Raw genomic sequence first — 13975 nt, forward strand, 5'->3', positions numbered from 1 at the left:
AACGAAGTTTATTAATTACCTTTAAAAGGAGGAAGAAAGGCACTGAGCATTCTTCTTTCCGACAAAAGGTGAAACGATAAGGAATACCAGGCTGCCTTCTTTTACCCCCAGCCCCTTGCCGGGAAAGAGAAAGAAATCACACCCACACTGCGCTCTCGGCTTCTGTCCGAGGTGCTGAAGTTTATTCATTTTCAAACTTCTTTCCATCACAGGTGAGGAGGCACCGTAAAACTTAATGCACGGGGAGGGCGAGGCGGGGCAGCCACAGGGAAGCCACTTCATCTACATTCAGCATAAAATGTGAGACATGGCGACAGGCAGCAGGAAGAGGGTGCTCGTCACAGCTCCGGTGGCCGGCGATGAGACGGGACAGAGGAGCGGCAGACCCAGGGGGAGGGGGCGCCGGGGCCTGTTGGCGTCCAGGGGGCCCGGCCCTATCTCCGGTACTACAACGGAAACACGGGCACGGTTAGCGCGGCGGCCTGCCTCTCACAGCACAGTGCTCACATCCCACCAGCCCCCGCTTCAGCCCGGCGACCCTCTGAGTTGCGTGAACCGATAAACAAGTCGCTCTCTAGACACTTAGTCATAAGGTCAATCCTGGTCCATTTCAGTCGACCTTTAGGATCTGACAGTTCCGGGGAGGGAACACCACCTGCCAACCAGCAGGATGACGGTGACTTGGCCCCATGGACACGTTAAGTACCCGATGCTCAAGGCAGTGACTTTTTTTTTCCTCGGGAAGCGGTAGCTGAGGAGGCGGCCACAGCCCCTGGGTTCATGGGCCAGGCCCCCCTGTTGGGGCAGACACTTCTAAGGGGGTAGCATCTGTGCCAGTCCCTCTCCCACGGAAGGCACCACCGCAGTGGTCTTCTATGACGAGGCATGAGACTCGGTGAAACCACACCTTTCTCCCCCCCCCCGCCCCGTTTCCACCCCCATCCAGGCCCTCTCACCCGGAAGCTGTTGCAGCCCAGGCCGCTCTGGGCCCCGATCCTGTCCATCCGGCCCCCGAAGCAGCTGGACCTCCGCAGGCTCCGGGGGGCGGCGAGCAGCGCCCTCAGCTTGCTCTTCAGGAGGGCAGACCTGTCGGAGGCGTCCCAGGGGCCCCGCCCCAGGGCCCCCTCCTCCCTCAGGGCTGGGCTGACCTCCCCCGTCCAGGGCGGCAGCTCAGGGAGGGGGCTGAGCGCAGCCCCGGCTTCCTCGTTCTGCTCGCTTAGTCCCTGCGGGGGCATCATCTCGTCTTCCAGAGGCATCTTGTCCTCCAAACGCTCCAGCAGGTTCTTGACGGAGGGAACACACAGGGAAAGAGAGAGGTCTCACTGACCGGCAGAGTCTCCCCACCACCCCTCTCCCCCAGGGCCCCAGACCAAGCCCCTACCTTGAAATCCATCAGTTCGGCGTTGGCCACGGGGCCATACACGGGGTTGGCTCTGGTCTGCCCTGGGAGCTGGACCACCAGGAGGAGGAGGAGGCTGGCGGTGATGGTGGAGCAGGAGCCCATGCTGGCGGCGTTCGGTCGGGGAGTGGTCTGCTGCTGGCTGCCTTCTCTCTCTCTCTCTCTCCTCTCCGGCTCCTCTCCGCTGACCTTCGCTCGGCTCCGGCTCTCAGCTGCCCTGCGCCTCCTCTTTTTATAGCCCCCCCTGGCTCTCGGAGAGCGCAGGAGGGACAGAACCCTCCCCATTCTGTCACTTGCCGCGATAAAGCTGCGGCGTGAGGAGCCAGCAGAAGATGCCCTTTTAAAGTTATCGGCCCGGCCGGCCGGCCGCTCCACCGCCCCTCGCCTTGAGCAGCCCCAACCGCCTCCGGGAGCCTCGGCGGCAGGAGCCACATTCTTGTTGATTTGCCTCAAGAGGCCCCCACTTCAAAGGTGTGAGAAGAGCAAAAAAGAGTCCTTGGTTATCTCGCAGCAATGCGCTGCCGCCTCCGCCTCGCTGCCTTCTCCGGGGCCGCGGGACCATGCCGGGAAGCCGCCCAGTGGGTCTGCGGCTCAGCTGCCCGGGCGCCATATAAGGGTGGGAGAGGAGGAAGTGGGGGCGGCCGGCCCGAGGGACAAATTAGTCCCGATGCTCGATGCTCGCACCTGACTCATCCGCGGCCAGGGCAGAGCGCTGCGGTCCACGGGGCTGCCCTCTGCTGTCAGCGGCCGGGGGGGGGGGGGGGGGGGGGGTTCCTGAGCACTAACTCAACCGGGGACCAAAGGCGATGAACGCCCCAAGGATGCAGCTCCCAAATATGAGCACCAAGAAAAGTCTGGGGAGCCCAGGCATTCCTCTGCCGAGCTCCGCCCCCTTCGCCCCGTGGCCCCTCCAAGGTGCTGAGGGAGACAGGCCCGGAGCAGCGAATGCCTCCTTTCCTGTCGCTGCCTGGAGCAGCTCAGATTCTTTGAGTCTGAAGCTCAGTCACACTCCCAGGAGGCGGGTGGTATTGTACCGCTGACTGAAGGACGGAACGGAGACTAGGAACTCAGGTCACTTGCTCAAGGTCATGAGCAGCAGAACCAGGACTTGAACCGCAGGCCTGACAGCCTTGCCCATGTCCTCCAGCCTTCTCATGGAGACCGTGGCTCCTTAGCAAGGTGGCTCCTGGCAGGCCCTTGGGTGCAGTCCCTGGTGAAATGCACCCTGTTCCCCTCTCTCGAGCTCCCTCTGAGCGGCACCTCGTCTCCCAGGGGCGTTTGTGGCAGGTGTGCGTGTGTGTGTGTGTGTGTGTGTGTGTGGATTGTCTCCAGGACAGCGCCACATCCAGCCTCCTCGACCTCACTGACACAGCTGACACGTCTGCCCAGGAGCTCAAGAAGTGCGTGTTGGTGACCAGCTTCCTCCCAGCCGGACCCTCCCCAGCTGTGCCTACTCCTTGGCCCACGGGCGGGCAGCGAGAGCTGAACGTGGTGGTGGTTTTATTCTGAGACGGAGAAAGGATCCCTCGTCAGTCACTGGTTTGGGTCGGCCAGCCTCAGCCTGAAATCAAAAGGGGCGTTGCCCTGAGCAGAAGCTCTGGGGGCAAAGAACCGAGGCTCCCTGATGAGCCCTGGAATATGCCCAGGGCTTAATTGCCCGGTTGGCAGGGTTATTATTAGCGAGGAGGGCTCCCACAGCCGTATCCTGGAGATGCCCTTTAGCACGGGCTTTGATCCCGATCGTGGCGGGTGGCCGCTGAGGGCCCACCCTGCCCTGCGCCCTCAGCCACTTCCAGAGTCAGCGGGAGGCCCCAGGAGAAGAGGAAGTCCTGTCCAAGGTTCCGGAAAGAGAACTCAGATCCACCCCCCGCCTCTGACTCCAGTGGGGGTCCCCCTCCCAGAGTGAAGCTGGGATGGGTGTCAGTGCCAGCCGCCAGTGTCAGTTAGCCAGGCTCAGTCTGTTGGTTCACAGAAGGCGCTGGGAGGAAAAGAATGTTTTTGCTGCCCTGAGGACTTTGTATGGAACCAATACTGCCTCCTGCGCTCAGGGGACCCCGAAAAAACACAGGCAGGTCCAGGATACACCCATTCCCCCAAATCCCAGGGCTCCCCGGGGCTTGAGCCTGAAACAGATTTGACATGAAGCTTCTCTTTCTTTCCATGCTCCTGCTCAGTTGGGGGTGGGGTGGGGGAGGGTTTAGTGTATGGAGGAGCAAGTATGTAATGGGGTGTTTAGGAGCCAGCCTGTAAGAGAGAGAAGAGCAAAAGGCACAGAAAACACCTCCACCCCCCGCCCCTCCCACTGGCTGCCAAACCAAAGGCCTTCAGTTCCTCCCCACTGGGAAGAAGCCACGCTGGGCATTGACCGAGTGAACATTGCAAACAGCTGGGAGAATTGGAGTACCCCCCCCCCCCATGGGGATGCTGTGGGCAGCTCTGGGGAGCCCTAAGGTCCAGGGGTGTCACACCTGCATACCTGGCATGAGAAGCCCATCCTATTCGTGGCATGAGCCTGTCAGACCCAAGTGGTCTAACTCAGAAGGCCCGGTTGGGAGAAATGGGTAGGGCACTGATGCCTACGTAGAGATGGGTTGTCTCTGACTCTGAACACGATGTTCTGTGTCTTTGGTTCAATATGGAGGTTCCCGGGATGGGACGCGGGAACAGATCCCCTAGAAAACAAAGCCCCCAAGGCGACATTCATTTGCATAAAGCATTCTGGGGTTCGGGTCCAAGAGGAGCAAGCGCGAGGGGGAAAGGGAAGTGAGGTGGTGTATTCGTCGGCTATTGCTGTGTAACAAAGTACCCCGAACCTCACCAGCGTCAAACAGCACGCCCCGGCTGGTGTGGCTCAGTGGGTTGGGTGTCACCCTGAGCACGGAAAGAGACTGGGAAGCTCTGAGGCTGTGCATGGATCAGATGCAGGACGCTGCCGCATCCCAGCACCTCGCACGGAGCCGGCACCTGCTGCTGCGTTAGCAAAGCATCTGATCGTTCTCTCAATGATTGCATCAGTGAGTTTGCCTTCCGGGCCTCTTGGACACGCCCTGTCCCAGGTACATGCGGGCACCTTGCCCTCCCTGGGGGCCTCACTGGGAGGGGGAGTCACCCTCGGGCTGAAGCATGAAGGGTCTGCTCTCTCCCTGGTGAGGGTCTGAGCCAGGATGGCAGCGAAGGACAAGATGCAGGAGGTGCCCAGAAGGAAGGGGTGGACAGGTGCCTGCCTGGGTGGTTCAGCCCAGAAGGGAGGCCAGGAAGCTTGCGGGGCTCTCACCATCAAGGGTGGGGCCGGGGGAAAAGGCGGAGTCATTCCGGAGTGTCTCCAGAACCTGAGACAAGGACTCAAGCCAAAGTCGTTTTCTTTGGAGCGGAAGCCAGGGACGCCAGGAGAGAGGGGAAGTGACGAGCTACGCAGGAAGTCAGTGACCACCTTGGGCAACTGGAGCTTAATCCTCCCTCCCCGCAGAGAACTCTGGGAGCCAGGTCAGATAGGTCTCACCTGGGGATCCAGGGCGCTGGCCTCTTTAAGTGCCAACGCCTGCCTGATGCTGGGTGAGTGCACATCCTGCCCACCCCAGGGGAGCCCAGTGGGCTCTGGCAGCCAGAGGAGAGTGGGGACTGCTGGCCCTGGCTGGTCTGGTTCAGTGGATAGAGCGTCAGCCCAAGGACTGAAGGGTCCCGGGTTTGATTCCAGTCAAGAGCACGTGCCTCAGTTTCAGGCTCGATCCAGCCCTGGTTGGGGCACACCGGAAGGTAACCAATCCCTGTGTCTCTCTCTCTGTCTCCCCCACTCCTTTCCACTCTCCCTAACAATCAATGAGAAAATGTCCATGGGTGAGGATTAACAAAAAAATATATAATAAAATAGGGGGTGGGGGGTTAGTGGGGGGGAGAAAGTGCGAACTGCTGAATGGAATTGCAGCCGGCGCCCTGAGGCTGAGGGCAGGGACGGTGCTCAGCAGAGGGGAGAGCCCTCGGGCACAGCACTGGGAGCCCAGGACAGGCACTAGTCTGGGCTCAGAAATGCTTCAGGACGCCCAGGCCGCTGCCTGGGGCTGGCTCCTGACCCCTCGGGGGAAACAGGCCACTCGGTGGAATCAGACTGATGGGTAAAGCTGTTCTGCTACCTTTCCTCTCGGGTCAGGGGACGAAGATGAGCCCCTCCCAGAACACCCAGCCAGGCCCTCACAATCCTCCCAGGTGGGCCTGCTCTCCCATCTGGAATGAAACTCCCATCCCACCAGCAAGCCTGACTAACTGGCCTGGGGGAGGCCGGGTGGTGCAGTGGTCAGGGGCCTGGGTGCTGGGGCCCGGCTGGGAGGGCTGGAACCCTGACTCGGCCCCTCACTTACTTCGTGACCCTGAGCAAATTCCATCGCCTCTCTGTGCCTCAGTTTCCCCATCTGTGAAGTGGGAGATAATAAGAATTCTTCGCAGAGCCGTTGTCAGGAACATAGGCGAAGTTGGCTGTTTTATGGATTAATAAGTTGTTCCTAAAGCCTCATTTTATACACTGAGTAGTCAGATTATTATGATCTCTGAACGAATAATAATCTGGCCACTCAGTGTGTGTGTGTGTGTGTGTGTGTATATATATATATATATATATATATATATATATATATATATATATATATATTAGAGGTCTGGTGCATGAATTCCTGCATGGGTGGGGTCTGGCCAGCCTGGCCAGGGGGGAGGGGACATGAGCAGTTGGCTGGCCTGCCTGCTGGTTGAACTCCAGATGTAGGGGACAATTTGCATATTAGCCTTTTATTATATAGGATATACACTGCATTCAGAGATCATAATAGTCTGGCCACTCAGTGTAAATCTCAGTAGATCTCATTAGGCAGCCATGATCTCTGACGCACAGTGGGTTACAGTGAGAAACAGCACAGAGACTCACTGCTTCCTTTTCTCTCAAAGAAACATCGGTGGAACGAACAGAATGACTGTGCGAGTGCAGTTTGATGCCAGAGTTCCAAGGAGGAGCAAGGCAGAGGAGTCCCCAGGATCTGCGCTCACATCTCAGCACTGGCACTGAGCAGCTGCATGCTGATGGTAGGACAGCTTCCTTTTCCTGGTCTCAGTTTTCTCATCTGTAAAATGGGGTTATAATAATCTGCCTCCTTTGCTGCGTTGGATCATAAAAGAAATGGCCCCGGGACCTGAAGAGCAGGTGCAGGCTCAGCAGCGCGGTCTGGGATGCCTAGAATGCAGGGGGGGGGTGCCCCCAGAAGACAGGGTGGGGACCCCTACCGGGACCCCCTGCTGACTGAGGCAACAGGTTGGATTCTGGTGCTTGTCTCCTCTTCTGCCTTAAACAAGGGGCTTCTCTCTCTGGGGCAGAGAGGAAGTGAGGCTGCAGGGCCCAGTGGGGGGACGCCCTGAAATGCTGGGCCTCTTGATTGACTCTCTGAAGCTGGTGGGTTTGGGGAATGAAACTGCTTTAAAACTTGGGTTTTTTTGCCGAAACTGGTTTGGCTCAGTGGATAGAGCGTCAGCCTGTGAACTGGAAGGTCCCAGGTTCAATTCCGGTCAAGGGCATGTACCTTGGTTGCGGGCACATCCCCAGTGGAGGATGTACAAGAGGCAGCTGATCGATGATTCTCTCTCATCAATGTTTCTAACTCTCTATCCCTCTCTCTTCCTCTCTGTAAGAAATCAATAAAATATTTTTAAAAAATAAAAATAAACTTGGGAGTTTTGAAGGCATCTTTCAGATGATGTCATGAATTGAAGGCGTGAAATTGGGGGTTTATGTGAAGATGGAGAGCTCACCCCCATTCAGGAGTGCAAATGAGATGTGTCTTGGCACTTGTGCATAGGCATATGCGCGTGTGCATGTGTGTGTGTGTGTGTGTGTGTGTGTGTGTGTGCATATCACACACACTCTGCCCCCAGGCTCAGAGGTGTTAGCTTAGAACAGTGATTCTCAACCTTCCTACTGCCTCATGTTGTGGTGACCCCCAACCATAAAATTATTTTTGTTGCTACTTCATAACTGTAATTTTGCTTCTGTTAATGTTCGTAATGTAAATATCTGTGTTTTCCGATGGTCTTAGGCGACCTTGCTACCGGTTCTCAACCTGGAGGGTCACAACATAAGAAACTGTATTAAAGGGTCGAGGCATTAGAAAGGTTGAGAACCACTAACTTAGACCTTCTGGAAACGGCAGGCACCAGGGAGAGGGCCTCTGACGGACCCTCAGGCAGAGGAAAGACCGGCGGGACGATGCACGTAAACATCAGGCCCCGTGCTGCTCTTTGGGAAACAGTCTCTGGGAAGTGTCTCAATTGCTTGAGGTATTTCTATACATTTCAGAGCATGAAGACTCTTACAGGAAAAAAGAGCCTCCCGGCCAGCTGGTGTGGCTCAGTGGTTGAGTGTAGACCTATGAACCATGAGGTCACGGTTTGATGCCTGGGGATTGCAGCCTCAATCCCCAGCAGGGGGCATGCAGGAGGCAGCCAATCAATGATTCTGATCGTTGATGTTTCTCTCTCTCTCTCTCTCTCCCTCTCCTTTCCTCTCTGAAATCAATAAAAAATATATTTTAAAAATAAATAGAAAAGAAAAGATAAAAAGCTTCCTCCACCCCCTTGCTTGGCCAGCGCTTGAGGCTGTGTTCCCACCATTAAGACACCTTCGGGGCCTCCAAGAAAACACATAGTTTGGGGTTGTTGTTTGGTGTTTTTGTTGTTTTACGATGAACTATTTTGAATACACTGAGACAAATCAGTTTCCAAAGAAAAAGCTTTAATGTTGACTTTACCTCATCATGGAAAATGAGGGCCCAAAGGTAAGAACCGTCTTATATAAAACAATCCAATAAATTAAGAAATAATAAATAAATAGGAGTTGCTTCAAAGGGGACCAGGGGTCTATGGCGAGTCAGGCGTGGATCTCTGCGGCCAGGACTTCCTCCTAATGCCTCTTCAGCACTGCGGGGGAGAGAGGTGGTGATGTTAGTGAGGGAGAGGGAGAGGGGCAGATCCTAGCTTCTCCCCCAGCGCCATCCCCGCCGCCATGCCCTGCCCCGTCCTCAGCTGATCTGGGTATTTGAGGCTTTGGAATAATCCATCTCGGATTCTCAGTTTCCCGTGAATGGGATTGTGTTCGCCCTGGTGACCCCGCCCTCAGTCTTTGCAGCTACAAACGGGAGGAGAAACCAGGAGGAAATATTTAGGGCTCTCTTTGCTACAAGGAGGGGCTGCCAGGCAGGACTGCCTTGTGGTAACAGCTGCAGGTGGTGGGAGCAGGTGGGTGAGGCTGGTGGGTGTGGTCATGAATGGTGTCCACAGGGAGATGGCCCCAGAAAGGCACCCCTTAGCCCTGAGGCCATCAGCGAGAGGGAGTGATGTCCGGGTGGCCCTTTCTCAGAGTGTGGACCCAAGAGACAAGGTACCATGCAGGCGTGCCTGTACTGGTGGGACCCACGGGAATAGGGTAGGGGGATGCCCAGGGTGGCTGGGTGGGAGCTCACCATTGCAGCCCAGACCCGTGAAGGAGCCGATGCGGTCCATCCTCCAGCCGAAGCAGCCTGAGTCACGCATCCTCTTGGGGCCGCGGAGGACTTTGTCCTGGGGCCCGAGGCCGGCAGCAGAAGCTGCACGTCTGGTCTCCCCGACTGCCTTAGACCCGCGTCCCTGCTGGGGGTGCTCCGGGGCGGCCTGCTCCTCCTGCAATTTCCCACCTGTGCCCAGAAGATGGTCCGGCGACTCCTGCAACAGATGGGAAGAGCCCAAACCTCAGGAACCCTCACCTGAGCCCAGCCACCCTTGATGGTGCCCAAGTGAACTGACCCCTTGGGCACAGGGTCCTGGCTCCCAGTCTTGCCACTCTCTGGCTCTCAGGGTGACCTCTGTGAGGGCAGGCGAAGAAGGCCTGTTCATTTCAGCTGCCTGGTACCCAGTCCTGCTGCCTCTGTGCAGTCCTGCACTGCTCACCTGGGCTCCGGACAGTTCCGAGTGGGGGGCTGGGCTGGGGCCACCCAGCGGGTGCGAACGACCTAGCAGCATCAGGTGCAGGAACAGAAGGAGTAGGAGAGCTCTGGACAGCCCCGTCTGCAGGTCCATGTCGCTGGAGAAGCTGCTGCTGCTGCTGCTGCTCTGTCCTGGTTTTCCGGCTCACCTCCCGTTCCTCGGGCGGGCACGCTCCTGGGTCCTCCCGTATCCAGGGCCTTTTATCCTGAGGCTGGGTGCCCACAGGCCCTGCCCTCTGGGGTTATCTCTGATTTATCAGTCACATTCCCACCCGCTGAGCTCAGGGCCGGGGAATGCACCCCTCCGTGCCTGGGACCTCCTCGCCAGGGGTGGAGGCGGAGGAGAGCAGGCCTTGTATAGAAATGGGACTGGCTGCGGGCAGGAGCACGGGGCTGGGGGGGAGGAGAGTTAGGGGTATCTTCACCTCCTTTTCCATTTCCCTGCAAAAATCCCGAGACCTAAGTGTGACTCCTTCCCCTTCCATCCCCACCCCAACCATTCCAGAAAGCGCAGGGAGAATTCCAGCTATGGAGGCCTTACACAAGTGCAGGATGCAGGGGTGACTGTACCAGCAACACCCCACCCCTGCACCCCTACAGGCATCTTCCCTTACCTCCAGCCAGTTCCTTTGCTCTGACCTCCAGCCTGCTGGTCTACCCTGTGCCCTGATCGCTGTCCATGGTCCTGATCTCCTTGAGCAAATTCAACGCAAGAGGTCTTCCTCCGGCATCGCAGGGCTAGCCAGAGGGACAAGCGTGGGGCCGGGACGAGACTCCCTCCCCTGACCCTCCCACAGCCCCCTGCACTAGGATGCCAATTCTCCAGTGTCACCTCCGCCAAAGCCTGGGTGTGACGAGGAACTTCTGGAATGCTGACCCTGCTTCCAACCCTTACAGGGTAGAGCTGATTTGGCTGGAATTTTGAGAGGCAAGGCCTCGAGGTGAAGTCATCCAGAAAGACCTCCAGGTGCCAACACCTCTTCTCCGTCACCACGCAGCATATAACGGAAAAGGCAGGAGGAAGCGGGGGGTGGTTATCTGTCTGGTGGAGTCCTGGGGAGGGGGGGGTGAGGAGTGCCCTCCCTCATGCCTCCTCCTGCTGCTCATCTCTGGTCTACTTCCCATTAGCAGATGGTCAGGACCGCTCGTCTGTGATTACAAACGAGGCTGCAAAGAAAGGCGGCCCTGGGAAGAGACACGGCGGATTAACCCCTGAAATTATGTGTGACTAGGGTCACCACCCCTTCTCAACAACCTGTGTTAACGGGCAGCAGGCTGAGGGGGCAGGTCACCAGGAAGGAAGATGGCTTATGACAGAGTGGAAAAAGGACATCACGGGGCAGAAGCTATGGTTTCTAAGCAAATCTTGCTTTTTTTTATTAAAAAAAAAAATAGCATCTGCCAGATGTGAGAAAACTACTGTTATTGTCCCACCATTTTCAGATCAGGACACTGAGCTCATAGGAGTTCATTTAAACACACACACACACACACACACACACACACACACACACACTGTACACAGATGAAGTGGCAGCGAGAGAGATGGCAAAATCCAGCCACGTGGGAAGCGGGGTCTGAGGTATGGGGGCCACCGAGGATGGAGAGGGCCCCACAGAGGACTCTCGAGGAGAATGGCCTGCCTCTATGAAAAGGGCAGGAGTGCCGCAACCGGTTTGGCTCAGTGGATAGAGTGTCGGCCTGCGAACTGAAAGGTCCTGTGTTCGATTCTGGTCAAGGGCATGTACCTTGGTTGCGGGCACATCCCCAGTGGGGGGTGTGCAAGAGGCAGCTGATTGATGATTCTCTCTCATCGATGTTTCTAACTCTCTATCCCTCTCCCTTCCTCTCTGTAAAAAAATCAATTAAAAACATTTTTTAAAAAGAAAGGAAGGAAGGAAGGAAAGAAAGGAGGGAGGGAGGGAGGGAAGGAGGAAGGAAGGAAGGAAGGAAGGAAGGAAGGAAGGAAGGAAGGAAGGAAGGAAGGAAGGAAGAAAGAAAGAAAGAAAGGAAGGAAGGAAGGAAGGAAGGAAGGAAGGAAGGAAGGAAGAAAGAAAAAAGAAAGAAAGGGAAGGGCAGGAGTAATGGCCGCTCCACCTGCTGGCCGCATCCTTCCAGAAGCGCTGCTGTGCCGAGGCCACCAGCTCTAACCTCCTCCCCTTTGAACCCCCCACCCCCTGTGGCTGGTGCGGGGAACTGCCAGACCCCAGATCTGGGCTCGGCATTTGTGCGGTGGGCTGTCAGACAGGCCCAGCAGAACAGGACGATGGACAAGGTACAGGAGGTCACCAGGGTGGGAAGCCTGAGGTGCCAAACAAAGAACAATTGTGGGGGGACCTCACCCCCAGGGTGGCCTTTCTTCCCTAGCAGATGGCTGGTCCTGAGGTTTGGACCCCTGACCTCTCCTCCCTAGAGAGGACATCCAGGCCTCAGTTGTACGTCAGCTCCAGGCTCAGAGAAGCAGCCAATCAAGACCAGAGCCCACGGCTGACCTCAGAGCCGCTGCCCTGAGTAACGCCCCTGCCCAGGGGCCCGCCAACCAACAGTGCAGACCCGGCCCTGACAGGACACCTAGGAAGCTGCTGGGTATCCTTTGAGACCTTCCCCTGCGACCTCCCCTAAGATCTCCCTTAAAACCCTTAAGACGGAGGACCAGCACGCTCTCTCCTAGCCGCAGCTCCTCCTCCCAGGAGCCCACCAGCAGCCTCTCCCCCTCCCTCCCCCTCAGCCTCCCCTTCCTCCAGGGGTGTTACCATAGCCATCCTGGCCCCCAAGCTCCAAGGGCCCTTCCTTTGCCTCTACACGTCGTTTTCCTAAGCCAGCTCTTCGGTGAATGACTTCTGCCTCTGTGCTTTACCCAATAAATCTTCTCACAGTTTGGGTCTTGGCTCTGCATTCTTTCCTAGCCAGAACCCAAGAGCCAAGGTTGCTGAACCCAGGTCCAGTCGGACCCCATGGGTCTAACACCCCGTGCCGTTCCCGCCATGCCCCAGCTGGACACGTAGGTGGACGTCAGCTTTCTGGGACTGATTTGTCGATGACCTCTGCTTCCTTCCTCTCCTCCTCCTCCTTCCTTCTTCTTCTTTTTTTCTTTTTTTAAAATATATTTTATGGATTTTTTACAGAGAGGAAGAGAGAGGGATAGAGATTCAGAAACATCGATGAGAGAGAAACATCAATCAGCTGCCTCTTGCACACCCCCTACTGGAGATGTGCCCACAACCAAGATACATGCCCCCAACCGGAATCGAACCTGGGACCTTTCAGTCTGCAGGCCGACTCTCTATCCACTGAGCCAAACCAGTTTTGGCTCCTTCTTCTTCTTGTTACTGAATCCTTTAAGCCTCCCTCCCCAGCTGCTCCCTCCTACAGGCTGGCCATGGCAGAGTAAATCTCCTGGGATCAGCGTTTGTTGGTGGTTGTGTTCTCTGTCTCGGAGTACTGCTGAAGGCACGGGTCATGTGAGGAAGGTAACGGTGCATGTGCCTGGGGAGTCATTGAGAAGAACAAGCACGTACTGGCCTCGATCCTGCGGACACTCTGGAAATGGAGAAGGGGTGGAAGGAAGGAAGGAACAGAGAGAGGGCACAGGACGGAGTGGGGAGCCTGCCAAGCCTGGGGGGTCACATTCATGAATGGCGTGGAGTGGGGGCTCATGTGAGGACGGGATCATTCATGGCTGTCCCAGAACACCCACACGAAGGCTATTAATAGAGCTGTCGCCCAAGGGGACACTCCGTGCCCAGGGAGGCTCAGGCCTGTGCAGGGCCGGGCCCTCTGACAGCCCCACCACCGGAAACGCAGGCGGCGTTGGCAAGGCACCGATGCCCTCCGGCTGGCTCTGGTTCCCTGGCATGAGTGTCCAGTGACGTCCACCATCCCCACGCAGGCTCGGAGCCCCAGGCCCTCCCACGCGAGCTCCGGCCTCCTGGACATGGGTGGGAGCCTGGCACTGTGTCCCCCCCTAAAATGCTGTGTCGAGCAGTGTGAGGGGCGGAGACCATAGACAGGCATGACAGGAGAATCCTAAAGGAGCAGTATACTGGGCGGAACGATGTTCCCCAAAATGCATGGCCACCCAGCACCTCAGAACGTGACCCTACCAGGAAACGGGATCTTTACAGACATTTTTAGTGTTAGGGTCGCCAAAGGAGGATCACAGGAGGCCCAAAGGGGTCCGGATTCTAAATGCATCCAGGGGTCTTCAAACTACGGCCCGCGGGCCACATGCGGCCCGCAGAGGAGTCTGATCCAGCCCGCCAGGTTTTTTGGGCAGTGAGCGCAGCCGAAGTGTTACAGTAGGAATTAGTAGTTCATATAGTCCGGCCCTCCAGCTCTCTGAGGGACCGTGATCTGGCCCCCAGTTTAAAAAGTTTGAGGACCCCTGCTTAGACCATCTGCAGGCCAGATGGGCTGTGCCCCCAAAATGGCGCCAGCACCCAGGGACGGGGAGGCAGAGTCTGAAAGGACTCCAGGCGGCTGGGCTTTCTCAGCAGGGTTTCTCTGGGTGGGTCCAGATCCTGGGGAAGCCTGGAGGGGAAGGTTAATGGTTTTAGCAAGTGGGATGTGGGCTAAGCCAGTGGTTGGC

General features: G+C 57.0%; 2 protein-coding genes across 2 annotated transcripts; both read right to left on the bottom strand.

Annotated features, from left to right (window-relative positions):
• Positions 1-390: 390 nt before the first annotated feature.
• NPPA (natriuretic peptide A) lies at positions 391-1917 on the bottom strand. The gene is made up of 3 exons (XM_036461094.2): positions 1382-1917; positions 957-1283; positions 391-446 (listed from the first exon to the last, which is right to left on the bottom strand). Exons 1-3 carry the CDS (start codon positions 1682-1684, stop codon positions 435-437), a joined length of 642 nt encoding a protein of 213 aa, XP_036316987.1. The 5' UTR covers positions 1685-1917; the 3' UTR covers positions 391-434.
• A 6413-nt stretch (positions 1918-8330) lies between these two features.
• On the bottom strand, positions 8331-9529 carry NPPB (natriuretic peptide B). Its single transcript, XM_045570497.1, has 3 exons — positions 9209-9529; positions 8890-9127; positions 8331-8347 (listed from the first exon to the last, which is right to left on the bottom strand). Exons 1-3 carry the CDS (start codon positions 9479-9481, stop codon positions 8331-8333), a joined length of 528 nt encoding a protein of 175 aa, XP_045426453.1. The 5' UTR covers positions 9482-9529.
• Positions 9530-13975: the final 4446 nt, after the last annotated feature.

Source organism: Pipistrellus kuhlii, unplaced genomic scaffold (assembly GCF_014108245.1).
Source record: "Pipistrellus kuhlii isolate mPipKuh1 unplaced genomic scaffold, mPipKuh1.p scaffold_m20_p_34, whole genome shotgun sequence".
In the NCBI taxonomy this organism is placed as follows: domain Eukaryota; kingdom Metazoa; phylum Chordata; class Mammalia; order Chiroptera; family Vespertilionidae; genus Pipistrellus; species Pipistrellus kuhlii.

Coding starts and splice junctions, on each gene's coding strand:
- NPPB (XM_045570497.1), bottom strand. CDS start 9,481: ATGGACCTGCAGACGGGGCTGTCCAGAGCTCTCCTACTCCTTCTGTTC. Junction 9,128..9,208: donor CAGGACCCTGTGCCCAAGGG/GTCAGTTCACTT, acceptor CATCTGTTGCAG/GAGTCGCCGGACCATCTTCT.
- NPPA (XM_036461094.2), bottom strand. CDS start 1,684: ATGGGGAGGGTTCTGTCCCTCCTGCGCTCTCCGAGAGCCAGGGGGGGC. Junction 1,284..1,381: donor CCGAACTGATGGATTTCAAG/GTAGGGGCTTGG, acceptor CCCTCCGTCAAG/AACCTGCTGGAGCGTTTGGA.